This window comes from Strongylocentrotus purpuratus, unplaced genomic scaffold (genome assembly GCF_000002235.5).
Source record: "Strongylocentrotus purpuratus isolate Spur 01 unplaced genomic scaffold, Spur_5.0 spur5_scaffold_10, whole genome shotgun sequence".
Taxonomy (NCBI): Eukaryota; Metazoa; Echinodermata; class Echinoidea; order Camarodonta; family Strongylocentrotidae; genus Strongylocentrotus; species Strongylocentrotus purpuratus.
Window position 1 is genome coordinate 24,648,886 of NW_022145595.1, and position 27,127 is coordinate 24,676,012.

The 27,127-nt window shown below is 36.6% G+C and overlaps 1 protein-coding gene across 1 annotated transcript; it reads right to left on the bottom strand.

Annotated features, from left to right (window-relative positions):
* Nucleotides 1-1,723: 1,723 nt before the first annotated feature.
* On the bottom strand, nt 1,724-25,613 carry LOC582239 (general vesicular transport factor p115). The gene is made up of 20 exons (XM_030979856.1): nt 25,476-25,613; nt 23,620-23,706; nt 22,355-22,499; nt 21,349-21,467; nt 20,194-20,352; nt 19,118-19,323; nt 18,218-18,308; nt 14,662-14,802; nt 13,846-14,089; nt 12,903-13,108; nt 12,033-12,146; nt 11,409-11,527; nt 10,594-10,775; nt 10,046-10,152; nt 8,951-9,089; nt 8,346-8,497; nt 6,486-6,650; nt 5,784-6,011; nt 5,227-5,400; nt 1,724-4,362 (listed from the first exon to the last, which is right to left on the bottom strand). The coding sequence occupies exons 1-20, from the start codon at nt 25,539-25,541 to the stop codon at nt 4,270-4,272; spliced, it is 2,937 nt and encodes a 978-aa protein (XP_030835716.1). The 5' UTR covers nt 25,542-25,613; the 3' UTR covers nt 1,724-4,269.
* Nucleotides 25,614-27,127: the final 1,514 nt, after the last annotated feature.

A 27,127-nucleotide genomic window follows, 5' to 3' on the forward strand; every position in this document is an offset into this window, starting at 1 on the left:
CAAAATGAAAACCTAAAAACATCTGCTAAAGAAAGAACCTTGACAGTAACGATTTGATTGTGTTGGCCAGATTTTTATTTTATGCATGAAAACTCAATCTGGTACATGTATCCTAGAATATCGTTATTCCTTATAGAGTGATATATATGTATACAGACTACTAAAGTTAACCAAATAAGTGGTCTTTATGTAAAGGTTATCTTGAAAAACAACTAACTGTTCAAGGGGAGCAAAGATATGCAGTCTTTATACACAAGTTGCTGCCAAATTTATTACAGTGCTCATGTTGTATGCTGATCAATTGTGTTTGTTATTTGTATAAGAGAGGAAATATTATTTTGAACTCCTTGCCAGGAAGCTACATGTATTTTGAGCTAATTTTTTTCGAACTGGAATGGTATATTGTACTTTTTTCATTATTGACAAAATACACTATTGTTGTATGATATGAAATAAATGTTTGTAGACATCAAAACGTCGACAGCAACTACTTTCTTGAAAAATATGGTTTCCTGCATCATTCTTTATATTTTTGTAGGAAATTATGTTATGTGATGTTATGGCAATGTATTTTAACTTGCAAGGGCTATATACAATGGAGTCTTGTTATAACGAAAACGATATTATAAATCCCCATTATTACAAGGTATCTTTGACAGTCTCATCTTACATGTATATTTATTCTATTGTTATTTTGAACAGAGATCATATAAGAAGGTTTCTATACCGGTAACAAAGTTATATCCTTAGTCCCAAAGACGTATATGGAAGATAATTTTAAAGTTGATTTTAATTGATGCCCCAATGTCTTAAGTTTCCCTTCTTTGAACATGATTTTGGACCTCAGAATTATAATAAGGGTCAAAGGCCCATGTTCTAATGAAATTATTTTACCTGGTTTAACAGAGGAAGTTAGTATGGGGGCTAAGTTTACCTTTGTTAACATGTCTTGGACCCAAGATCAGGTTTAACTGAATTAGTAGAATACAGACCATGGAGTTTGTTATAGCGAGGTTCCACTATACTATGGAAATACATGTACACTGTACAACCTATATCACTTGATGCTGGATGTAATCTTGGTCTAAAGTGCACTGTCAAGAAGGACTTAAAGATAAACTTGAGTTCTGGTAAAAAAAAAAAAATTAATTCTCACAGAGTCTAACGAAACTTACACTGAATGTTCAAGATTACAAATAAATGTCATGTGCCAAACAATTTTGGAAGAAAATGTATACTGGCTGAGTAATGAGCAAAGAAAGATAAGGAAATCAGGGTAGTACTAGCCCCGACACCATGTGTGTTGTCCCATATACATCTTTCTGTGTAAGTGATTGTTACTTTACCGAGACTCTGCCAAATTTATGATGATTTTGATGACTCCAGAACCTTGCATTACACACCATTACTTACATGCTATATGATCAACTTTTCTGATCCATTCCACACCTTTTCTTTCACAATGCAATCGCATTACCAGAACTCAAGTTTATCTTTAATATTGAAACATGTAAATTGAGGTCTAATTTGTCGCATTGTTGAAAATAACTTTCGATCAAGCATACATCTACAGTAGCATTTGATGTATCTAGTTTTGTAGAAAAAATAACCTACCAGTAAATGTGATAATCCCTAGATATATTCAAAACAGACATTTTTAATGAAAAACATATCCAGGTATACAAAAGAACTTCAAGGTCACAGAAAGAAAACAACCAAAAAATTATATGATTATCCTCTCTATATATTTCTTTTGCAATAAACATTACAAGACTGACATAAAACATACACTTTACTTTATAAGTAGACACTAACAATTTATCTCAAGAGATTTTGAAATCAAGAAATGAATCGTTTCTGCAGTGGAATAAAAACATTATCATACCACATTAGAAAAATATCTGTAGTACAAGTTTACTTCAACCATAGGATTAGCCTGTTACAGAATTATTTCTGTTCACACATATGCCTCTGTATAAAAATCAATACAAAAATTGGTTCGCAAGTTCTTAAGAATTCACCTATATTTTGTATGTTTTTTTTTATGTTCATAGCTTTTATCATGCATAAAGCATTCTACATCTTAACATGAAAATCATGAGAAAAGAAAAAGGCAAAATGATAACTTGTGAATAGAATATTTTATAATGTGAAAGCAGCAACAAAACCATATATTCAATTGTATCAAATAAATAGAAACGCAGAATACAAATTGGCATTGTTCAAAAGCAATGCGAAATTATATGAATTATTTCATTTAAAGAAAAGAAAAGAAATTAACCAACAATGTAACATACCCCCCCCCCCCCCCTACAAAAAAGAATAAAAAACAAAACAAAACCACTGGAGGTAAAGTGTATCGTTGCCCAGTCAAAACAATTGTGCTAGTAACATCTTGCTGCCTTTGGGAGCTGCACTTGAGATATAATCGATCTGTATCCAAAATTCTGGTCTCAATATTTCAACTACTATACACAGGAGCACATTGGTTCTATGCAAACTTCAAAAGTTGAAGTTGAGAATTCAATTAGACTTGATTAGCATAGGAAACCTACATCATTGCCTGCAGATTTTCACAGTCATTATCAGTCCTTTTAAGATTTTGAGAAAGAAGGGCAGTAATGTGATTTCATTTTTTTTCTTGTAAAATGCGATATAATTCAGATTGACTTTATACAGACAGCAGTTGTAGTGAATTCCTTGTTCTCCATATTTGGAACCTCATATAAACCAAATTTTGGATGATTATATATGTATTGAACAGTATAACCGCAGATAGCATCACAAATTTCCAGTTTATCCAACAATTGATACAGACTTATCCTTAATCATATTAAATCCTTTACCCTATAAGCCAAACTTTGAAGAACTGGAAACGATATTTTTAAAGAGGCAGAAATCCATCTCCAAAAACTATAAGAATACTTGACCAATAAACAAAAATGAATCATATCCAAAAAAATTAAATCAAATCAATCCAATTAAAACCTATTATTAAACATTTTAAATTTGGGTGTAGACATTCCACACCAATTTTTATTTGTATTTGATTGTATAACCCAAATCAACTGCTAAATCTCCAAGTCATAATCATACTCGGCTTATTAAAGAGACATTCTCACAGAAGAAATACAGAACAGAAAAACATTAAATTGGATGCAAGCACCAATATACATCTACATTCAATACAGGAAGGTCGATCAAGTTGAAATTCATTGCATTATACATGTATAAATCACAACAAGGTTTCAGTCACAATGCATTGCACTTAAAGGGTATCACTAAAATCATGAATAATCATTTCAGTGCACTTGTCAAGAAACACTGAACTACTATTATAAACAGTGTCGCTGCAACAAATAATCTGAAGACTGTGACGAGATGTAAATACAAGTATGTCTAACTTGGAAGTCTCGATACAAGACTATGTGAGACTCAACATGGCTTCTACTAACCAAGAACTGAGCGTGTTAGTTTTGTGATTTTGTGTTTTGTTGAGGAAAGGAACCTGGGAATACAGGCCAGAATGAGGTCACACAGACACATGTTGTTTGAATGGTAGAACACAAAGAGTATATTTAGTATCTTGTTGAAAAGTCTTGAATGTATAAATCAAAAGATTACTTAGAAAATGAATTTCAATTTCATGTCAAAGCAGTAATACCTATCTACCTAGGTGTATGTATTTATTTAATGGCCCTGTTTACGTATACCCACAATACATATTTTGGCTATATAAAATATCTCTATATTTCTTTTTCGATATTGATAAATATACAATCGTTTGGCTAAAGAAGGGCACCTCTTTATCAAATCTTAAAAGTAGTTTCACACATTTGCAATTAATGAACCAAAATGGGTCCAAAATAACTTGGCAGCAAGAAAATTGTGAGGGAAATATTGTTTACACAGAGAAAATTTACAGTGTCTACTCTGGAATGGAGCTTGTGAATGACCAACTACCTTCACCTACCAAATATAATCACAAAGAACTTTGAAAATACTCTCATATTATACAAATTCATGTTGTCATGACCTTGCTTAAACATACTAAATAAATTGTAAACAAATAATAAACAGTAATCTAATATTTAAATAAATTTTGCATTGAATCATATTCAAAGTAGAAAAAGATGAAGACGGCTCAACAACAATGCGTCTATTCTCCTCTCTCCACTATTCTCCACTAGTGTCTCAGGCAATGTAGCTTTATCTACAGTAGAATTGTTCAGTATCAATCTATCCACTCTGAAAATGTTTGTTGTTAAATCACGCTTGCCCGTCTTCCTCTTCGCCCTCGTAATCCTCATCATCATCGTCCTCCTCCTCTCCTTCTTCAACCTCCAGTTCATTGTCGGAAACCTGAACAAGAGACACAACGAAAAAATAGTTCAGTAATAAAAGACAGAAGGGAAAAAATGTAACTAACAAGAAGGCAGCATAGAAAAGTTGGGACTGAGAAAATAGAGACTGACAGCTATTAAAGCTTATCTGCCATAGTTTACAGGAGGGATTAGAGCGCCCAGCAAGGTCACTGAACAGGTGGTTATCTCATCAACTCAGCTCTCAGTTAACATAAGAAAAAGAGGATCATGGGGGACCAATGGTCACCGATGAGGCATTGTTTGTTATATAGAGGGCGCAAGTAGCTACAAGTAGTGCAGTGGGCCTCTAAAGCTATTAATATTTTTTTCAGGTCAAATAACTGGCAATTGCATGTATCATTTAAGAATCATTTAAGAGCAAAAATGTAAATAATTAGAATACATGTAGATCCCTATTCGTGTGTTATTAGTTTAAAAAAAGTTACATAATGGGATTAAAAACAAAATGACGATATCAGATGTTGGCTGTACAGGCGGATTATGATAATTCTTCATATCTTGATTGTTCAACAATGTTGCCAGGGGGGTGTTTCACAAAGATCCTAAGTTGAACTTATCTTTAAGTTTGACTTAACAATTATGGAAAGCCGTTAAAAGTTATTTCAAAAGGCATAAAATGGTGATTCAAATCATTTATATTTTCTATCATCAAGAAGATTTCATGTCCTTAATGTGGAATGTATGAAAAGTCTAAAATATTTGAAATTTTGCTTTAGAATATATTTTATTGTAAAGCTACAAATGGCTCTCCATAATGTTCAAGCCTAACTTAGAGTTAACTTTGACTTAGGATCTTTGTGAAACACCCTCCAGGGCATCTATTAGATCATTCATTTCTTACCTCTTGATTGAGATCTTCGAGTTTCTGCTTGTAAATAGTTTTCTTCTCGTCTGTTTCTGTGAGTAACACCAAGAGATCATCCATCTCCTGACGAACACCTTTGACATCGCCCTCTAAACCTTCCTTCTCAACCTCTAACCTCTTGACCTCCTGTGTTAGTTCATCTCTCTCTTGCTGTGTAAGACAAAAGGGCATAGCAAATATATTACATAATAAATCAGACATTTTTGTCTACACAACTGAGTTCATTACTAACTCCTTTTAAAGAAAATTATCAAATCAAGGTTATTCTATGTCTCGGAATTTTTATTTCAAATTTTGGCGGTCACTCTGAATTTAGAACAAGACAGATTAACCAAAAAAACATATTTTCTAAAGTTGAAGTAAACAAGAAGCATTGTTTCCATGTATATCTCCACAAAGCTTGGATTATTAGTTTTAGAATATACTAATGACACCAAAATTCTGGCAACTTAGAAGGTTCTGAGTGAACAAAAGGTCATATTTGTAAGTAGTCTGCCTTCAGCAACAGATTACATTAGATTTAACATCTTTACCTGTACTCTCTGAAGAGCTATTGCAATTTCAGGATTAGCTGCCTTGGCTGAAGCTTCCCTCAACTGTGTCTCCATCGTATCTTTAGCCCCGCTCAGCTCCTTGTTCTCATTGCTTAACCTTGCGTTGTCCGTCTCTAGCTTCGATAGCCTCACCTCCAGATCGGTCATCTTTGTTGACATGGCTGCCTTCTCAGCCAAGAGGGCGCTGTTGTCATTACCACTGCCGGCCTGCTCAGAAAACAGTATTGAAAGTTAATGTTTAAATATGCCATGAACCTGCATTTGTAGAGCAACTGTCTAAAATCTATCATTCAATCAATGGATTCTCAGAGTAGGCAAAACAGAAACAAATTCACACATCAAAATCACACAACAAAATCAATAATATACATTCACGGCATATCACAGCTAATCTACAGAACTTTTAAGTCAAATATACTTTCATATCTGTACTTGACCAGAACATACATCTTTTCACCCCCCCCCCCCCCTCCCCAACCCGGACAATTACACTAGGGGCTGACTGTCCTGTGGTCATATTGGCTTGGGGTTGGTAGTCCAGGAGGCCATCCAAGAGTAATTTTCATATGGTATTTACTTTACAACGTGTCTAATAAGTAAACGATAATAACCGGATCATTAAACAACAAGAAATGATAACAATAATGAGGTTGGAAAGAGAGAACTATATATATAGCTTACTTGTTGCAGCTGAGAGGTAACTTCTTCATTCTGTAACCTGTATTTTTCTGCAAGTTCTATCTGCTGTTCTAGTCTCGTCTTGAGGGATGTCACCTCTGAATCGTCATTCTGAGCTGCACTGGAGTCTACATTATCAGCTGATTGTGTGGATGCTAATCTTCCTCTCTGTCAAGAGAAACCAAATTCAATTTAATTCAATTCAAATGAACATTAATTTTCTTCCATTCAATTTGACAAACATATTTGACATAATAATAATAATAATATTGGCATTTATATAGCGCTCTTACAGACATACATGTGTATCACAGCGCTTTACAACATATTATTATAACCCCGGTCATCGGATTCAGGCTTACCCGCACACAAGGTATGCACATTCTCCACTCCCTGGGGAGCATTCCAGCCAGTCGCCATTTTACAAGCGCCACTTGCTAATCAAACCACATTAGCTTTCGCATCCTACCGGGTACCCATTTTAACACCTGGGTGGAGAGTGGCAAATGTAGATCAATGTCTTGCCAAAGGACATTAGTGCCGCGGCGGGACTTGAACCGCGGACCTTGTGATCCACAGTCCGGTGACTTATCCACTCGACCACGACACATCTGTTCAAACAGTACAATTTCTACGTAGGAACATAAATATAATTAAAGAACTTGTATTACAAGGAAGAAGGCTCGAAACCCGATAAGCAGAGCGGAGGATAGAGAGCTTGGAGAAAGAAAAAAGTAGAGAGGAAAAGAAGAGGACTGCAACATAGTAGCAATGGAGTGTATGGCATGCATAAACAACATAATGGCAAGATATAGGTAAAGGGTATAATTGATTAAAATAAAGAAAGAAAGAACACTGTGCAATATATACACAGAGAGTTGCATTATCGGCGAATTGTCGGTTGGTCTACTACCTGTTCGTCTACTACTCAATAAGCCAGTTCACGGTTGCAGTCTGAGCATGAGCAGATAAAGGTCATTGCAGAACAAATTGTGAAATACACAGAGACAAAATACTGGATATGTGCTCATGAAAGTTATGTATCATTATTCATTCATGCACATTCAGTGCACTCCAGCATGATACACAGCTGGAAGTATTCTTTGAAAAAGGGAAACAGAGGCTATTTATGTAGCACCTCCATCGATGTAGGAGTGATTATTTCAAAGTGTCCAAAGTAGGATCTCCTCTTCATGTTTTGAAGATCTGTGGAAATTCAGGGTCATTGCAGCCATGTGCTAATCGTGAACTGGTCTATTAGTCTATTCCCACATGGTCTTCACCCAGCCCATCTACTATCCACATGGTCTAATGATCATTTTGTCTGCTTATCATTTGATCTAATGAACATTTAGGCCAATAGTCAATTGATCATATTTCTATATGGTCTAATTCTCAGTTTGTCTTCTACCCATTTGGTCTATTGTCCATTCAGTCTAATAACCAGTTTGTTTAATGCCCATTTTGTCTACCAATAACTAATGATCATTTGACATTATTAGTATTTATGATTTTTGATTAGACGTAATCACTCCCCTATTTCTCCCCATAGGCAATGGATTCACTCTTTACATCCTACACAAATAATCTCCCTGTTCCACTTTACATTCATCAGGGGATGGATATACCAAAGGCTTCAAGATTATTTAACTGTTTCCAGTGCAAAATTAATCAATACAGTTTTAAAAGGGTTATCATGGAACTAAACAAGACCGGAAATTAGTTATTTTTCAAAGCCATTCTGCTTCACTTATCAATCCTTCGCCAAATTGGTGCCTATTATATTGGGAAGAATTGCACATGTGGCAAACAAGCAACTATGCAGAGAGGCAAAGAAAGCAACCAAAGAGTTAATGATCATACCAATTCTTCCAGCTCCTTTTCCTTGTCTTCTAATGATTGTTCAAGTGTTGCTAATTGTTTCTTGTGCTCTGCACTGCCCTCCGATGACCCTGTCGTTTCTAGCGTCTGGCCCTCGTTGCTTTCAGCTCCATCCCCTTGGCCTGTTTGGTTACCTGATCATGAGATGATGACCAGAAAAAGAAATTACCACAAAAGGAGTTAGCAAAAAGATCAGGATTAAATAAAAATATCAACCTTTGAAAAAATACCCTACAAAAAAAAAAACTAAATCTCATTCATTCTTAGGTTTAGATATGACAGTTTGATCATCATGACAGCATACATAAGGAAACAACCACACACATTTTCTGCCTTAGACAAATAATGATTATTACCATCAAGGCTTGTCAAATATATCTTGTACTTCCCCAAAATGTATCCAATATCTGTGAATATATTTGCTTCGTCTTTACAGAAAGTGTCCTTTTGTACAAGTCATATGTTAAAATTCAAATTTTAAAAAAGTAAGCAGACTGATTTGGATAGATGTAAGAGCATCACAAAAAACAGATTTTAAGAAGAAAATATTAAAGAAGAGAGATATGAAAAGAAGACCTAAATCTTACCATGTTGAGCTTTGAGTAGGACATATTGATCTCTTAGTTGTTGAATCTGACTCGACTGTTCCACAAGCAGAGATTGTGACTTCCTATATTCTCTTGTTAACTCTTCATTTGATATCTTCAGCTCACCCAAGTGGGTATCCTTCAAAGACAGAGCAAAATTCAATTCAAGTCATTTTTTTTTTCACATTTGATAAAAATCACAATAACAAACATTTACAATACAAAGTCAATTCCAAAAAATACCACAACAGAACAGAAGTATCAAAATGTAGGGGGGACAAACAAAGGCCAAATGCCTACCAAAGGCTTGTGAAGTCAAATTGTGAAATTTTGGCAAAAAATTGATACAAGAATGGTACACTGCCTAAATACTCAAAGTTCTCAAATCTTAAATGACAACTAAAAGAAAATTTTCTGAAGTCTATGATGGTATACTAAAAGGAGCAGATCGTGGCCCCCCTTGTAATTTAGCTAGATTTGTCTCTTTCCAGCCAGGTGAAGTAAATGGGTGCTCGGTAGGAAGAATTTTCTTGAATGCTTTAGCGCTTTATCATGGCAGCTCAGCTACAGCTGGGGTAACAATGCGATACTTTGTATTAATAAGTGCGGTAGAGTATATTCATGTAGTAGCTGTGCTATACAAATGGACATATCGAAGGTTCAGTGACACAAAGATGTAACTCCATATTTTGCCAAAATAAGTATTTAATATTAAAATGTTCAGAAAAATGTGGGCTTTACAGAAAACACAAAGACTTAACTCCACCCAACACCCCATTGAAGTCAATGGCAAGTGAAACATAGACTTAACTCCTTAATGGCACAAGTGCTCAGTGACACATAAACCACTTTTTATCAAAATGGCCAAAATGCAGTTACGGTAGGTCTTTGTGTCACTGACCCCTCAATACTATTGTATTATTTACTTGACATCCCTTTTCAGCATGAAAAATCATGAATTGAATATCAATGTATACATAAACTTATCTTCCTAGGCCTATATTTGCCACTGTAAGAAAGACAACAATGTCATAATCTTGACACCTGAATTATGATGATTTCTCTCTCATTGATGGCAATAAAAATGATTTTTACCTGATCTCTGATGATGTCTTTATACTGTGTTACGATTGAATTATGGTCGTCTACCGTCTTCTTTGCATCCGAATCATCACCGACTTGAATTGCCTTGATCACAGAAACTGTCCGAGTAGGAGATATAAAGGCAATTGATTAATAAAGTTCCAATCAAAACTGATTAAGCTTCTGTAGGATTCAATGGCAACCCTTATTTAAAATGAAATGTTTTGGTAATATTACTGTGAGAAGTCAAGATTGTGACAGGTTCAAGGGTTAACACAGCACTTCCATCATTAGGCAAGACATTTATGTTTATACATTTGCTCTCTATACCAAGATGTAATAAGTAATAACCGCTAAAGTAAAAACATAAATTTTCGCAAATCTTAGGAATCAAAATAAAGCATAAGCTTGTGCTGTTTTGCATAAGTTTCTTGCCAAGAAAAGTCATCATTTACATCTCACAAAATCACAAGTTATGGGGGATTTCAGGTTTCAAAGTTTTGAAGCAATATTATGATTACTGCGAGAAGAGCAATTTTAAAAAGATGTTTCAGACTTACTTTCCAGCACCTTGAATAGAGCTGTGAACTCGTAGTCGAAGAGGACCTTGTCTATCGAGTCGAATTTCAGCTGAGGTTTCTTGGCTGCTTGCGTGTAGCTCTCGTGTTTGGACACTGCTTCTAGCTTCTCAATGAACGTCTCAACACCGATACGTTTGGCAATTATCTGCTGAAGACTCTCTCTGGATGTGAGGGAGGGGTGGGGGGGTATGAAAAATTGAAATGGAATTTGCTTGGTTCATAATGGCACATTATACTTTTCAAATATACCATTATATTATGCAAATATCACAAATTCCCATAGCTGTTATGGAAAATAAAGTTGAACCTCTTGAACTCTATGAATATTAATCTTAAGATTATAAGAATCTAAAATCATTGCAATAATGAAATTAAACCTAAAAAGTGTTCAGATAACAAGAAAAAATGAATGAATTTAATAAATGAATAAATAAATATAATTATCAAACTATTTCAACAAGCTTGGTCAAACATTTTATACTTTCAATTGATTGATACGACTCATTTAAAAAACATTACTGGTAACCAGTCATTACTGATTGAAAATTGATTTATACACCTTATGATTTCAGTACATCTTTGAGAATCGAACATAATTCATTTCGGTTCTGAAACCTACAGATTTCAAGGAAATAGCACATGAGACAGCACTAAACACATATACCGAGTATTATCAAACGTACTACACAAAACATACATTTCTGCTACATGGTTTTATATCTTAATTTGAACTGCATGCATGAGCCCTCACCAAAACTATGTAAAGGGAATCAAAAAATGTGAGATGAACTTACTTGGTGAAGTTCTTATTTGAGTTGTCGTTGAACTGTGTGCAGATTCCGAGCAAGAAAGCACAGAGTCCTTGGACCAAAACCTCTTGCTCATCAGCATCCTCTGCAACTTGTGATGTTAGCTAATACCATCACTGAGTAAAGGGTTACTAACAATCAATTACTACTCTATTCATGCATACTATAAAGATACTATTTTAGGATCCCCCATGCAAGTACACAAATATCTTTCTCTTTTTAATTTGTGGAATAATGATGGGAGGCATTAATATCAACTTTGCTATGGAAATCCCAACATCTTTCCATGATTTTGTCAATTCTTATCAATTGAAAAAAGAGTACATGGGTCTCATTGTGGACTTCATTCCTCTGATCTGTTTAAAGGAATACAGAGAGCACACTTTTTAACCCCCCCCCCCTCAACAAAAGTACATTTATGGGCCTATGTTTACAAAGTCTGTCTCTCAGAGATCCATTTAAAATCCTTTTGAAAGACAAATTAATTCCTGTGAAAGAAATAGAATCCATGAGAACATATTTTCAAAGATATAAAATATTCATTAATGATCTATGACCATTAGTCTATGTAATTAAATTTCATTAGAATGACATTTATGATAAGGATACAAATGGCACGTTTCCAGGATGGCCTAAGAAATGCGAGACAGCTAGTTGTGAATGAGCAACCCAGGAACTTAGTAGGATCAATAGACCAAGCCTTGTCTGGAACTTTACTGAGGGCTGTGGAAGAATGAAAATATAAGAGCATATACAAAACTCAGAGTAGCATAAAACAGTCATTTACATTTAGAAGGACATCTTTTAACTTCTATAACTACTCATATTCTTTATTTGACAGCTTACAATGACCCTGTCATAAGAACTGTTGCTGCTGCTAATACTACAGTGTAACCTGTATATAAAGACCGTTCAAGGGAGACTAGAAAAGTGGTCTTTAAAGGCAGGTAGTCCTTACGTACAGGTTCCTTAGTACATGTTTCAATGACAAACAATTTTCAAGGGAAAACAAAAAATGTGGTTTCTATAGAGAGGTGGTCTTTCTATACAGGTGGTCGCTAAAGCAGGTTTGACAGTACTTCTACTACTGACAAGATTTGAACAGACTTAAACTGCAAAATCCTTTCTATAACCTCTGACGAAATACTTCTGATCAGCACTATTGAGAGTCTGCGATTATAGTCTTACGTCCAGTGTGACTACGGTCACTTTCAAATGGTCTAATCCTCTATGACATTCACTCACAGCACCTGACAGCCACTCGAAATCTTCCTCTGTAACTAGTCCAGGGGCAAAAATACACAGGGGCTCGGGGCCAATAAGCCCCCGAAAGTCATAAATGAGCCCAAAAAAATTTGCATGGAGTTTAATGCAAAACAAATTAAGGAAGAGTTATTTTCATGCAAGCAATCTTGAAAATTAGCCCCCGAAATGTTTTAAATATTTTTTTCCCTGAACAAGTCGGGGTGGTCAACTCACCTGTGCCATGAGGTTTGTACATTGCTGGAGGAGTGATACTGGGGGATTCCCCAACCCGGTGGCCAGCTGTACCCTGAGGAGCTGCTCCTTCTGGGTCGGGTTGTCCTTGAGAGCGTGGGCCAGGGCCACGGATGCACACCAGTTGGACAGGGGGTCTGTGCTGAAGAGGCCCCCACAGAGAAGCTGGCCTGCTGTCACTGCTGATACTGTATGGATAAGTAACAATCAAGGACAATAAAGTTAGCAGGTACAGTCAAACCTGTCTATAGCGACCACCCAAGGGAAACACAAAAAGTGGCCTTTGTAGGCAGGTGGTCTTTGAAGACAGGTTCCTTTAGTATATGATTCAATGAGAAACCATTTTCAAGGGAAAAAACAAATGTGGTCTTTGTAGACAGGTGGTCACTAAAGCAGGTTTGACTGTAGCAGGCAATAGATTTTCCAATCGCTGATAGTTGCTAGTATTAAGGAGGCAGTAATAATCTGTTTCTGATCATGTCAATCCTGCAAAACTAGTGGACAAACTGGACATTAGTAACCCATTGCCTGCAGGAACAGAGTGGTCCCTGTATTAACCCTATGATAATTTAGAGAATGAAGGAATTAGTTGTCGGGTTAAAAAAACATCACATTCCACTATCAGGACAGACCAAACCTTATAATAATATGCCTATTTATATAGCTACAACTACTAAACAAATATACTCTACCGCGCTTCATACAAAGTATCATATTATTACCCTGGATTTAGCTGAACCCTCATAATAATGCGCTAAAACTTTCAAGGAATTATTTCCAACCGGGAACATATCCTTTTTCAAAGTCATCAGATTACATCCTACATGTATATCATACCAACCGTATACTAGGAACCTGAATTGAATTAATATTTCCTTTGAAGTAACCCCTTTTTGCTCTCAGCAAACAATATATATCTACCTACCATCGGCAGTTGCTGGTAAGAGTGTGGCAATGATCTGCTCCTGACCGATCTCGTTCTTGTAGAGGAAACACTGAAAGCAATAAAGAACGGCACATCGTAGCAAGAAGGGCTGTTTCTCATTGACCATGGACATCAGAAGAACCACAATGGCCGGCCGAGGGGGGTTTGAAGGAGCGCTGACTGCGGCAAAGAAGTCTTGGTTGACACGGCAACCACGGATCACCTCTGATACAGTGTTGATTGTCTATAGATAATAACAGATAACATAAAAATTGCCTTTTTATAGAGAAACAAATCCATACTGATAGTGCCTTCTTTTTGGTAAATGAAGAAAAGTAACAGACACATACATGTATCAGTGGAAGCTTGAGAAATATTCCTTTAAAGAATAAGAAGATTAATAATTTTCACAGCTAATATCATTCAAATGAAAATTGGCAAATCATCTCTGTGCATTTCTTCACCATTGCAATATAGATGACATTTTTCGAAGTGTTTCATTAACATTTCTCTATTTGTTCTAAAGTATTCTACATAGTAGGCCTATATAATCCCTGAATAAAAAACACTCATTAAATCTAGGACTAGTGATCCTACATTTCTTCTCGCAGCATTTCCTTGAACTATATTTCATCAATGATAAAGTACAGGGTTAGCCACAATGTTGGGTCTTCAGTGGCAGTGTGGAATTCATGTTAGAAATGGAGTCCTTTTCAAACAAACCACCACCATCATTTCTCATACCAGTTTGTACAGTACACTTCTAATTTTACAAATCATCAAGCCCGTAATAAAGAACTTAAAGGGAGATATTACCTCTGTTAGAATATCAGCTGGAACTCCACTGGCCATGAGAACATCACAAAGAAACTTCAGAAGACCACACTGATGGATCACCTTCTGACAGGCTCCTGTTGCTTGCTGCGGGTTGCTCGGGGCAACAAGGATGCGCACAACCTGGAGAGACACAGAGATCGGCATGGCATTCAGTGGTTTAGTTGTATCACTAAAAGGGAGATTTTTAAGCTCTCCTCTTTTCATATATCATTTATATGAGACCAAACTTGAAGCTGATTCTACATTTAACTCCCATTCTGAGATGAGGGCTGCCACTGAAAATGTTAATAACAGAGACCTAACATAGATTGGTCTTGCTGCATAAAACTCAAATGAATTATGCACTTACAATAAAACCTTCTTTTTCTTTTTTTATTAGTTATTCACTAGCAGGACCCGCGGAAATCCGCGGGATTCTAGAGGGGGGCGGGGGTGTAAATAGATATATAGAGACTGTCTAAATTAAAACCACCTAGAACTTTGCTTGCCATTCAGGCCATTAAAAAAATATACATGTTGAGCGTCCCCGCCCGATTCCTTTTTGGGGGCCGCCTCCTATTTTTTTTTTTTGAAATTTTTTTTATTTTTTTTTTATTTATTTTTTTTTTGAAAGAAAAAAAAAAACAGCGTCCCCGCCTGCTTCCTTTTTGGGGACCGCCTCCTATTTATTTTTTTAATTTTTTTAATTTTTTTAAAATTTTAAAAAAAAATTTGTAATTGTTTAATTTTTTTTTTTTTTTTTTTTTTTTTTTTTTTTTGAAAGAAAAAAAAAACAGCGTCCCCGCCTGCTTCCTTTTTGGGGGCCGCCTCCTATTTTTATTTTATTTTTTTTTTTTTGAAAGAAAAAAAACATGAAAAGCACTGCTAAAATGTATTTCTGTTTTTAAAAAAGAAAAAAAAAAATTGTCGGCCGCCATCTTGAAAAATAGCCAGAGTGTCAGGGAAAATGTACGGAGCGGCCATTTTGAAGAAAAAAAAGAAAAAAAAAAAGGGCCTCCTCCTTCCCATTTTTCGAAAAAACAGGACGCTAAACATGTTTTTTTTTTAATTTGGCCTTATATATAAAAAAAACAAAAAACGATCCAACTGTACCTGTAGTTATTCTTTAAGCCACTGGAACTGCGTAGTGTGGCGTACCGACTACGCAGAAATTAGGCTGCATATTAATGGGAAAATAGTCCCTGCGTAGGTTATGCGTAGGCTGGCGTACAGGTTTGCTTATGGTTGCTTACTGTGTAGAAAGCTTTTACTGCTTTGACGATCTGGCGTAGGGTAGCGTACTGTTGCGTAAAAAGGCGTACTTTCTGCGTCAAGTTTCTACGCCGAAAGTACGCGAAAAAAATTAAACATGTTGAATTGTTTTCGTTCATCTTGCGTACCTCTTTCCGTCCCTCAGCATATAGTAACGTAGGCCAGCGTAGTTGGTACGCAACACTACGCAACTCTACGTATTGACCCCAAGCCAATTAGTGACCCGCAAGTGTCACAAATAAAGTATTAAAAATATGCTCATCTGACCCTAAACGCCTAAAACCCCCCAAGCTTTCGGGGGTTTATGGCCCCTTGAAACCCGTGGACCCCACGCCTATATTGTATATACACTCAACTCGCCGCGATCTGATCTCTCCCCCCCCCCCCCCCCCCAACGTTGAAGAACGTAACCCCCGAGCTTTTGGGGGTTTATGGCCCCTTGAAACTTTCGGGGGCTCTTTTTTCTGGGGCTACTTTTTCATTAATTCATAAAAGGATAGGCCTACACTTTGTTGAGATTTGTTTAGTAGGCGAAGGTTTCAGGCTTAATACTTCATAGATCTAGGTCTAATTGCCTATTTAAAAAAAACAAAAAATTTCTAGTTCAATAACTAAGTTTTCATGCATTGCTTTGATGCAAGAACTGTAACATAATTAATAGATCTAGATTGTGATTATTTCTGACCATGAATTTCGATAATCATTTTTCAAAGTAAAATTTTCACAAGAAAATCAGACAGTCGTTTAAAAACGTAGACATTAGTAATACTTTTACTAATTCTAAGCTCAGGTTTCGTAAATCTATTCACGAAACTATATTGAAATCGTGATGCAAACCAACAGATAACAATTTCAAAGTGTCAAATCTCTTCGACTCGAGCTCAGCTCAGCTGATCGAACTCGCACACACTCCAGCGTAACTCCATGAAGCTCGAACACCGACGCCGCAGGCCTCGGAAGCCTGCGGTGCGCGGTGCCGGTGTTACACTGCACTGTGTTGTGTGAGGACTGAAGGCAGCTTGCGACTGCAACTGTCAGTCCAATGGTTTCCTTGTGAAAACTTTCCTTTAGAAAGTGATAATCAAAATGTAGTATACATTAACCGTCATAATCACAAAATAAGCTTTGATTTCATACCTCCATTCACGAAAACTATATCAAAATCGCGGCAATCATGATGGAAATAGGTCTCTAAGTTTGGACGTGGACGGGAAGCTTCGTGTGTATCTCTGTTGCTTGATCAGCGCTACTACAAAGGATATCCTATAGAAAGATGCTTTACTCGGGTAATCCCGACCCTGTCCACCGTGCATTTAATACGCAACTTAATGTGAGTGGATAGTCATCGGTCGTGTGTCTACGGATGTCATGTTGAATATCCATGAGGTATCTCTGTCGTCACGCATATCCTGCATTATGCATATCGCGTCTGTTTTCGCCCTGGACGTCGACACGGAGGAGGACCTCGGGCGGAGTATAGCCAATTCCACAGAGTAGACTCTCCCGCGGACGATGGCACCGGGCACCGGGACCCCGAGGGGAGGGTTCAGGAGGAGATAGCCGCACCAACTTGGGTCGGCGATCTCATTAAAAAACAATAGAATACAAAGGCTGGCGGAGACGTCGCGCCCCCCGCGGAGCCTTAGCGTATTATTATTATAGATAATAAAGCCGTTTACAACTGAACAAAAATTGATGCTAATTCATTCACTCAGAAAAGAAGCATTTGACTGTTTCAGAAAAATCCTGAGGAGAGTGGTAATATTATGTGCTCTTCATTTAACTCTACTAGGTGTATTCAACAACTCCAACATCTACAATCCCCATACCTGCCAAACTTTCACCACAAAAAATAGGAATCCCTCAAGGCAAAATTAAAGATACAGTCTATATTACTTTTCACACAGAATATTTCAGAAAAAGAGAGAAATCTAAGGTTCAAAATGATAGCTTGAAGGCCCCCAAAATAGGAATCATTCCTCTAAAATAGGAATGGTTGGCAGCTATGCATTCCTGACCCTGCAACCTTTTCCCATAAATACCTTTAAAGCCCCACTGCACTACTTATAACTACTTACGTCCTCTATATAGCAAACAATGCCTAATCAGTGCCTGTTGGTCCCCATGATCCTCCTTTAATTATGTTAACTGAGAGCTGATTTGATGAGATAACCACCTGTCAGTGGCCTTGCATGGAGGTCTAACCCCCCCCCCCCCTCCCCTGGCTAAACTAGTACAGACTGGCTTTAAGGGCAACATTTAAAGCCATGATTTGAATGCATACCTGTAACATGAGATGGACATTGTTGACCTTCTGGGCGGACCAGGACGAATCTTTCTGGATATTGAAGAAGGGTGTGATGCGCAGGATCAAGCTGTCATGAGAAAGATTAAGGTATAGACAAATTTAATTAAACTTTTTAAAGGCCATCTGTACTAGTTGGGCCAGAAGGGATTAAACCAACCAGCGAGGTCACTGACAGGTGGCTATCTCATCAACGCAGCTCTCAATTAACAAGAAAAAGAGGATCATGGGGGACCAACAGGCACTAATTGGGGAAGTTTTCTATATAGAGGGATCAAGTAGCTACAAGAAGTACAGTGGGGCTTTAAAAGGTCTGTTGGATACCTTATCTTTTTATTCAATGGTTATAATTAACTTGCTCATAAATCGTATGATATCAAGTTTTTACAGGATGAGACATGAGACAGAAAGCACCATGGTATTATGATACATTCATTGAAATTTAAATTCAGCAGTTGCCAATTTGAACCTTTGAACATTACAATGTTCTTAGATTCAGAAATTCATCTACAGTGGTCTATTTAGACTCAGGTGTACTGAACAGCTACCTGGAAGGATTTCTTGCTTTGAATTCGAGTTGTCCCCATAAATACGGCAGAAGTCATTATCGTGAAATGATTTGTATTCAATTAAATGTTAGTAGGGTTTTTTTAGGGGAGAATCAATGAAGATGATTTGAATTCAAAGAAGTGAAATCAAAGTGAGGATGATCATTTCTGACAGCCTAAAAACTAGTTTGTTTGACTTTTTTACCAACAAAATTCGGAGTATCAAAAATGTTAGCGCTTAGAGACTTCGGGGGTAAGCGCTTTATAAGCACCGTTCTTATTATTATTATTACCGTCATTGCTGCAAACGGAAGTGATTTGTTTGACTCACCCTCCTTCCTTGAAGAAGGATTGATTGGAACTATTCTTCTTGAGAAGATTGATGAGCAGCAGGAGGCAGTCCTCCACCACTATGCCACCGTCGCTGCCTCCTTCCTCAGACATGATCTCCAGCAGACGCTCAAACGCATTCTCAAAGGCCACAATCTTCTGGATGTTGGCGTTTCCCTTGGTCAGCTGGATAAGCAGCAGTAGACCCTGCAGAGGTAATAGAATGTGTTATAAGATCATGAAGCGGATCCTAATCAAATGATTGGTTGAGAGCGTACACATGACCAGGAATTTATTTTGCCTAATGAACAGTCATTAGTAAATACTAATGACAATGACCGGTCATTAGTAAAATCATGTTATAAAACATTATTTTATAAAACAAATAAAACATCATCTTTCATTGTCATATTTGTATATGATTTTGATCATGGTTATCATTCATTTTTGAAAGCCCACCAATTCTAAATGCATCTACTATAAAAATGACACATGGGTTACAAGAAAACATTATGGAAGTTTTTAAATGCCAAAAAATTGTTGAGAGTTTATCAATGTCAAAAAAACTTTGTCATTTATGCATATTTCCTGTACAGTATGAATATCTTAACTGCATTTTCCCTCTAATTCAAACTGGAAAATCTCTATGTTTTGATCTTATATTCCACAAGAAGTTTGCCCTTGTGAATTAATTTCACATCGCAAAGGTGGATTACTGTTTCATTTTCACCCCCCTTTAAGATTGTTTAATATGAACGTTGACAACATCTGAACATATTAAAAATTCCTCTTATAATAAAGGTACCTACCGGTACGTTTTTATGGTTGACCTCATTACTCATATAATACCTTAATAGAGTACCTGTACTCGCATCATTGCACAAAATCCCACCAAAAAAAAATGTAGTCAAGCCTGCTTTAGTGACCACCTGTCTACAAAAACCACATTTTTTGTTTCCCTTGAAAATGGTTTCTCATTGAAACATGTACTATAGGCATATGTACATAAACGCCTATAAAGACCACTTTTCTGGTCTCCCTTGGGTGGTCTTTATAGACAGATTTCACTGTACTTACATCATTCCGAATGACCTCTCTGTTATCTGAGAGTAAGTCCATCATCTTGGACACACCCATGGGGCTACCTAAGACATACTGCTGGACCTGACTGGCTTGGTAGGAGAGCAGGGTGGTTAAGAGTTTAATGGCCGGCCATCTCACTCGGAATTCATAGTCCTGCAAATAAAGAAGGATGAATCATTTTAACAGAACAATGACTATTACAGTAGTTTTCTTAAAAGTAGTCACCCAAAGAATCAAAAAAGTTTTGATTGATGCAAAATTCATATCATTGTGAAGGGGAAGCCTTATTGATCAAATATAACAACTTCCCTCTCAGTTCAAACTATGTTTGGGGCCCGCAGTAGTCATCATTAATTTTGAGATCCAGATATTCTACCTTCCGCAGTCCTCCGTAGAGCATCAAGATTCGTGATGCACATGCGAGACAAAGTTAGCCATCAAATTGTATTTCACTCCTTTCTATATCTATATGATTTTTTAGCAAATTATTCATGTTTTTCAAGAGAAAATCTTTCCATCCAAACTTAATTTGTCCATAATTATCAGTTTTGATTTTTTTTCGGATGACCACTTTAAAACCATACGATTATTGAACACATTATATTTCTCTCGCATGCACATAATAGGTCATAAGGTTTGAATACAAGTTCTCCGGACATGGATGAATACCATTAAACAACCTTCAGTTTGTATGATAATAGTACAGAAGATGTTCCATCATTAATTATGTCATTATGCAAGTTTTTCTCTTTCCTTTGTAAACAAATTGGACAACATCATTGGACAACATCTCCTTCTCTTGGCATTAAAGCACTTTTTTACAACCAAAATTCCATTCAATAACTGCCAATAAACATAACAATCATATTCCTTTTATTTTCAGTCCCTAATTATAAAAAGAGAAACTTGACTCCTGGCAAGAAAGGGACTTGGGATAAAGGATAATTCATAGACAGATCAAGAAAACATAAATTGCACAGCAGTTAAGAAAAGAATTAGACCTCTTACAAGATGGAAACATAAGCACAGAAGACAGAGAATTTAAAGAAGGAAAAGAGAATAAAAAGACAATAAAGATGGGGGTGAGGAGCGTGACCAATGCACAAGGGATATACAAGAATTTGTGTGAAAGTTACAGTATAAACATACCTCTAGCAAGCCAAGGACAAGAGGAATATTATTCGGGTTCTTGATGAATATTTCAGCAAACTGTACACATAGCTTCAGTTCCTCGGGGTCCCTCACATCCCCATTGGGGAGATCTTCATCTGGTAATACAAAATAGTTAACAAGCATTTACTCATAATAAACAACAGTTATTACAGTATTACCAACCATTTATTATTGTTAGTTAGTTAACATTCCATTGATTAACCATCACTCATCGGTCATTATCAAACACCATTTCATCGTCATTAAAAGCTTCAAAAAGAATTTATTTCACAAAATTCAAGACAGCACAACTGCAGTTTTATATTATTGTACCTCAAATATGACCTCCTCTATCATTTCCATTAACAAGAGTAGGAACAAGGGTAATAATTATGTCAATGCAAACTCTCGACCTGCTATATTGCTTTAGTCCTCTCAAATTACCCCTTCAGATGCTACAAAGCCCATATTTCATTCAGTTTGGATCAAGGATAGAACAACAAATTCCTGCCAAGAAGCCTGACTATCAGGGTTTTAAAAAATAATACTTTTTACAATACTCAAGAAATGGATTTATCAATATTTCACTAATATCCAAATTTATGTTTGGTGATTAGATTCAATATGAAGTGGTGGTGAAGTCATGGAGTAAGGATAACTTTGCACTTGGATTAAGTTTACATCGGGGGGGGGGGGGTGATTAGGTTTCAAGAGTTTAAGTGCTAGCCATGCACCAAGCCTTGAAGCAGCCCAAAATTTCATGTTTTTTCCAATTACAATTTTTGTACCAGTACTTATTTCATAACTATTTTAATCTTTCCTATCATATACATTTGGAAATTGGTGTATAAAACATATTTTTAATACAAAATTCATGCAAGAATCTGTGGTAAATTTAAGCAATCCTTGTTAACTTGGCCTCTACTTTTTGCCAATTCTAAATTTTACCACATGCCGAGTGACCCCTATTCCAGTGTCATAATTCACAGCATTTTTGTCTTACTTTGTTCATCCTCTTCTATATAGGCAGACAGGAGATTGAAGAGTGTATCCAGAGCATAGCCAGTTATCTCTGCATCACTGCGGTCTGTTTCCAGTACATTCACCAAAATATCCATGGCCTGGGTACCCACCTCAAGCCGATATTTCTGCAAAGTTATGGACATAAGGAGCAAAATCAGTATTTTTGGTACAAGCATATCTATCAATAATCAAATGATGTACTAGAGAAATTATTACATTCTTCTTCCTTGACATACATGTTCATATCTAAATCAGTCTTTTATTTCATTCAAAATGATAATTTTCCAACCTGAGTTATCTTGGGCTTAGAATTCAGCGGTTTGAAGTATCACTGGTACAATAAGCAAAGATTTACAGATCAATTACAACTTCAAACATAACAGAGCATCTGCATGTCCAAATAAAAAGATTATGAAACACATACAAATTGAGAATGCCCTACACCAGTATTGAAATAAGAGACAACTTTCATATACCAATTTTATCTTTTTAACATTTCTTTTATTTTTCATGAATGTTTTTCATGAGGTCCGCTAAGAAACAGCTTGCAGCTAAGACGGAAATAATGAAGCTCAACTGACTACTGTAATTAGCTTTTCAAAATAAACATGTACGGTACAATATAGACTATACATCAGTATGATTAGCATTGAAAAGGTTATCAAATCACTATTTGCTGCAGATGGAAATCCTAGTCTGCCAAATTTTTCGGAGTAAATCATACATACATGTATACTCTGTACATCTGACGAGAGACAACAGTAGCAGTCAACTACTTGTTCAATTAGTAGTGCTACTGAACAAAAGGGCTACAGGAAAGGGATGTGATAAAGTGTAAAACACAATGCCTACATGATCTGAGAAGTTCAGGGAAGTGTTTCACAAATACTAAGATTAACTTTAAGTTGGACTTAACTATGGCAGGCTGTTCATGCCACTGGTTGCTCTCACCATTGGTTTCTCAATTATGATCTTTAGATAATATTTTTTCCTTCAATAATGAACATCAAAAAAGTTAAATTCTGTAGATTTGTGACCACGATTTGTACATCCCTTGAGAAACCAATGCCAGGAATGGTTAGAGGGACTAGTGGCATGAAAGGCCTGCCCTAGTTAAGTTCAACTTAAAGTCGATCTTAGTATTTGTGAAACACTCCCCTGGTATAAAGTCTGGGAGAACAAGAAAATGTAATAGTCAATGGGTTAAATGATTATGTGGTAATGGATAGATTCATGTTGTTTTACCTTTGAGAGGGCCTTGAGAGCACGGACTGCATCTCGTCTGTCATCCAGGAGAGTAGATGACTGCACCCGGTCACATATCTTGGCAATCTGTCAAATAAAAGGGATTATACATCCAATAAAATTACTTAATGATTTAGTAATTTAGTATTTTCTGGTATTTTTCTTCCTTATCATCTCCAGCTTTCTTCTTGTTAATGTTGTTAGAGTATCAAATGATGAAATATATGAACATGTTTATTGTTTACCAGTAGGGGCGCTGGTCTGAGAATGAGGATCATCTGCATAAACAAGGATATCCTCGTAAACGTAGACAAATCGCGTCCAAAAATAAGGATCATCCATATTCGCAGACTTTTTTTTTTCTTCGGCGCTCTGCGGGTTTGGGATTCCCCGATCCGTGCGCTGGCAATGCCAAAAACATAATAAAATACCCCAAGTTCATCGTCTACTTTTATGGGCTGTCCGTCTTCCCCAGGATATATCGCTCATACTGTGAAAGTCTCTGTACAAATTCAATGTGAAATCAATCAAGAAAATCATTGCGGAATATGTTTTTCGCATCACCATGCTCTGATCGCAAATAAGAATCAGACGATCCTTACTTTTGCAGACGCTTCTGTCCGTGTTTATTAAGACCAAAAATGAAAGAAGGAGATCTTTGTCTATGCGGACGATTCTTATTGTTGGTCCAGCGCCCTTACTGCACTGTTTACATAGAGTAAAGGAGCCCGTTTTCGGCCACTTAAGACAAAATCCTATTTTTAGGACCCTTTACTTCCTATTTATTATCATTTTTTGTTCAAATCATGAAGCAAATATTATTGTTATTTAAACAAAAAAAGAATCCCAGAAAAAAATCACGAATTGCCATGACAAAATTCATTTCAATTTTCACTGTTTTGGAGCCTGTTATCGGCCGAGCGTTTCAGTTTACGGCCGCATGTACAAAGTCAATAGGAAGCGCTCGCGCGTGCCGTGCGTTTCCGCGCTGATGTACAGCACAAGCGGGCGGAGCAGGTATCCCACGCCGGAGCTCCCTGGTGCTCGCCTGGCCGAAGACAGGCACAGCGGTGATCGGAAGTTGGAATCTGAATTAGACAGACATATCGTGTGTGCGTGGCAGGGTCCGGCTGCATTGATTTAATACATGCGATGAGATACTTTTGAGCTTGCGACTAAATCTGAAAAATACTTGAAATAAAGCTGATTTTATGGTACCCATATTTCATACATACACGCGTAAGATACTCGATTTTTCAGATTCGGGTAGCGGGACCACCGATTACATCGCTAAAATGTGATATTTTAGGATATATTTTTCATTATAAATGTGGTTCTTCAGTGACACTGGCATGGTATGGTATGAGTGGGATATGTGTTATGCTATTATGCGATGTATTTTAGAGTGATTTTACCTTGCATCCAACCAATCGGCCGAAAACTGGAGCTGGCCGATTACCGGCTCCTTTACTCTACATCCTTGTAATACAATACAAACACATAATTTTAAATGATAAAAAAACATGAACTTCACTCAATCAATCATCAATGACACAGCTAAAACACAACGTTTACAAATCATTGCTCATCTATTATGCATATATGTATTTTACGCATGCAGTGCAGCTGCAAGGTGGAACTGTTAAACTCTGTACACAGGGCCGGGCGTTTGAAGCAAGCCGTTGTGCCGAAGAAGAAGTTGTGCATTAAACAAATAGTTTAACACAGACATAAATCACAGCACATGGGACTGAAAAATAATTTACAATACAGTATCAGTATAAAATATGGGTATGTTTTATGTTCTAGAAAAATACATTATGACACCTTAAAATGATTTAATTATATTTTCGTACCGTATCTGCTCCTGATTGTTGATTTTCTGGAGTATTTCCTCCCAAAACACGGCTGAAAAAGCTCATTTTGAGGGAAAATGTGGTGATTTTAGCGAGTCAAAGGAAGATGAATTGTGGAACACGTAGCACAAAACAACTGCGACCAAATAACCGCGGAGGGCGCTAAATAAATAGCGCATTAATCGGAGGAGGAGGGGGGGGGGGGAGGTGGTCGAAGGTAGGGGAAACGTTACACTCGACGAAAATGTGGCCCCTAATTCCCCCCCCCCCCCCCCCGATACAAATATAAGACTATCAAATACTCATTAAAATACTTATGTGATAACCCTTTTTTGTCATAACATTAATTTGAACCATCATCAAACGTGAAATCTATAAACTTTCCAAAAGTTGTTTGCATCCTGCTATTAAAGCCCTTCCCCATAAAAAAAAATTAAAAATCCAATAAACCCTCATATCATACGAGTGGGTTTGTCAGGATGGCACCAAATAAGAAAAGACAAGATTTGGTAAACTGTCATGATATCGTTATTATAATAATGTTGATAAAAACCATGACGATTGACAAAAATACAGAGACACAAAAAAAATAGATATAAGTTAAAAGAGAGGCGTGAATTAATTTGTTATAATTATAGTTTATACTTTTAACAAAATACTTAATAATAAAAAATAGTTAATTATATTATGACTAAAAACCCTGATAAAAATACAAGGACACCAACCACAACAAATGATAAAAGAGAGAGATGAATTGATTTTTTATTATGAAAGCTAGTATTATACTAGAAATATGATTTGGTGATAAAAATGAAATTTGACTGATTGCCATATAACTCTGAACTCAACAACAAAAAAATCATCAAAAATCATCATATCCTTCTTGTGACACACCATAACAACGTTTCAATATTTATCTCTAGGCAGTGCTGTAATGTTTTAAACATGTGGCAATGCCATTTTATTTTAATTTGATAGATTTCTTTCTGTAAAATGCACAGTTTTTCTTATGGGGTAAACTTATAGTTATACGGTCTCTTCTCTCCCCTACGTTCTCTCGAATGCAGCATTAATTCCACCCCAGCCATGACAGGAAATCACCTGCCCTGCAAGACTAGGTTATGGGTGGGGGGGGGGGTTGGGGGGGGGCACGGTCCTGACGGACACTTTGTGGGTCAGCCTATTCTCGAAGGGCATGTATTCAATGGAACTACGCTTGTGTCTTTCATGATACCCTAACGGGCAATGCTAATTATCCAAAACGACCGTTTTTGTTAGGCATACTGTTTATACTGAGTTTATGTATATACTGATGCATATATACATACTTATGCAATTATAAATTTGTTTTCAAATTCCATGTATCTTTCAAATGATTTATTCCCATATTTGTAATAATTATTATGTCTAGACTATGTATTGTAAACAAAATATTCATGTACCATGTGAATGAAGTTTTATAATGAAAAAAATACATTAGGTCTACTCTTAGATATCTTTTATATTATCCTTTCCATCGAGAAATCGAATGGGCATTATGCTATTACTCCATCAAAAAATCCCCTGTCGAGTACCTCCAACCCACGCCCACATTATACTGCCACGCCCACCTCCCTATTGCTCGCACATCTTCCCATGTCATGTCATGATCC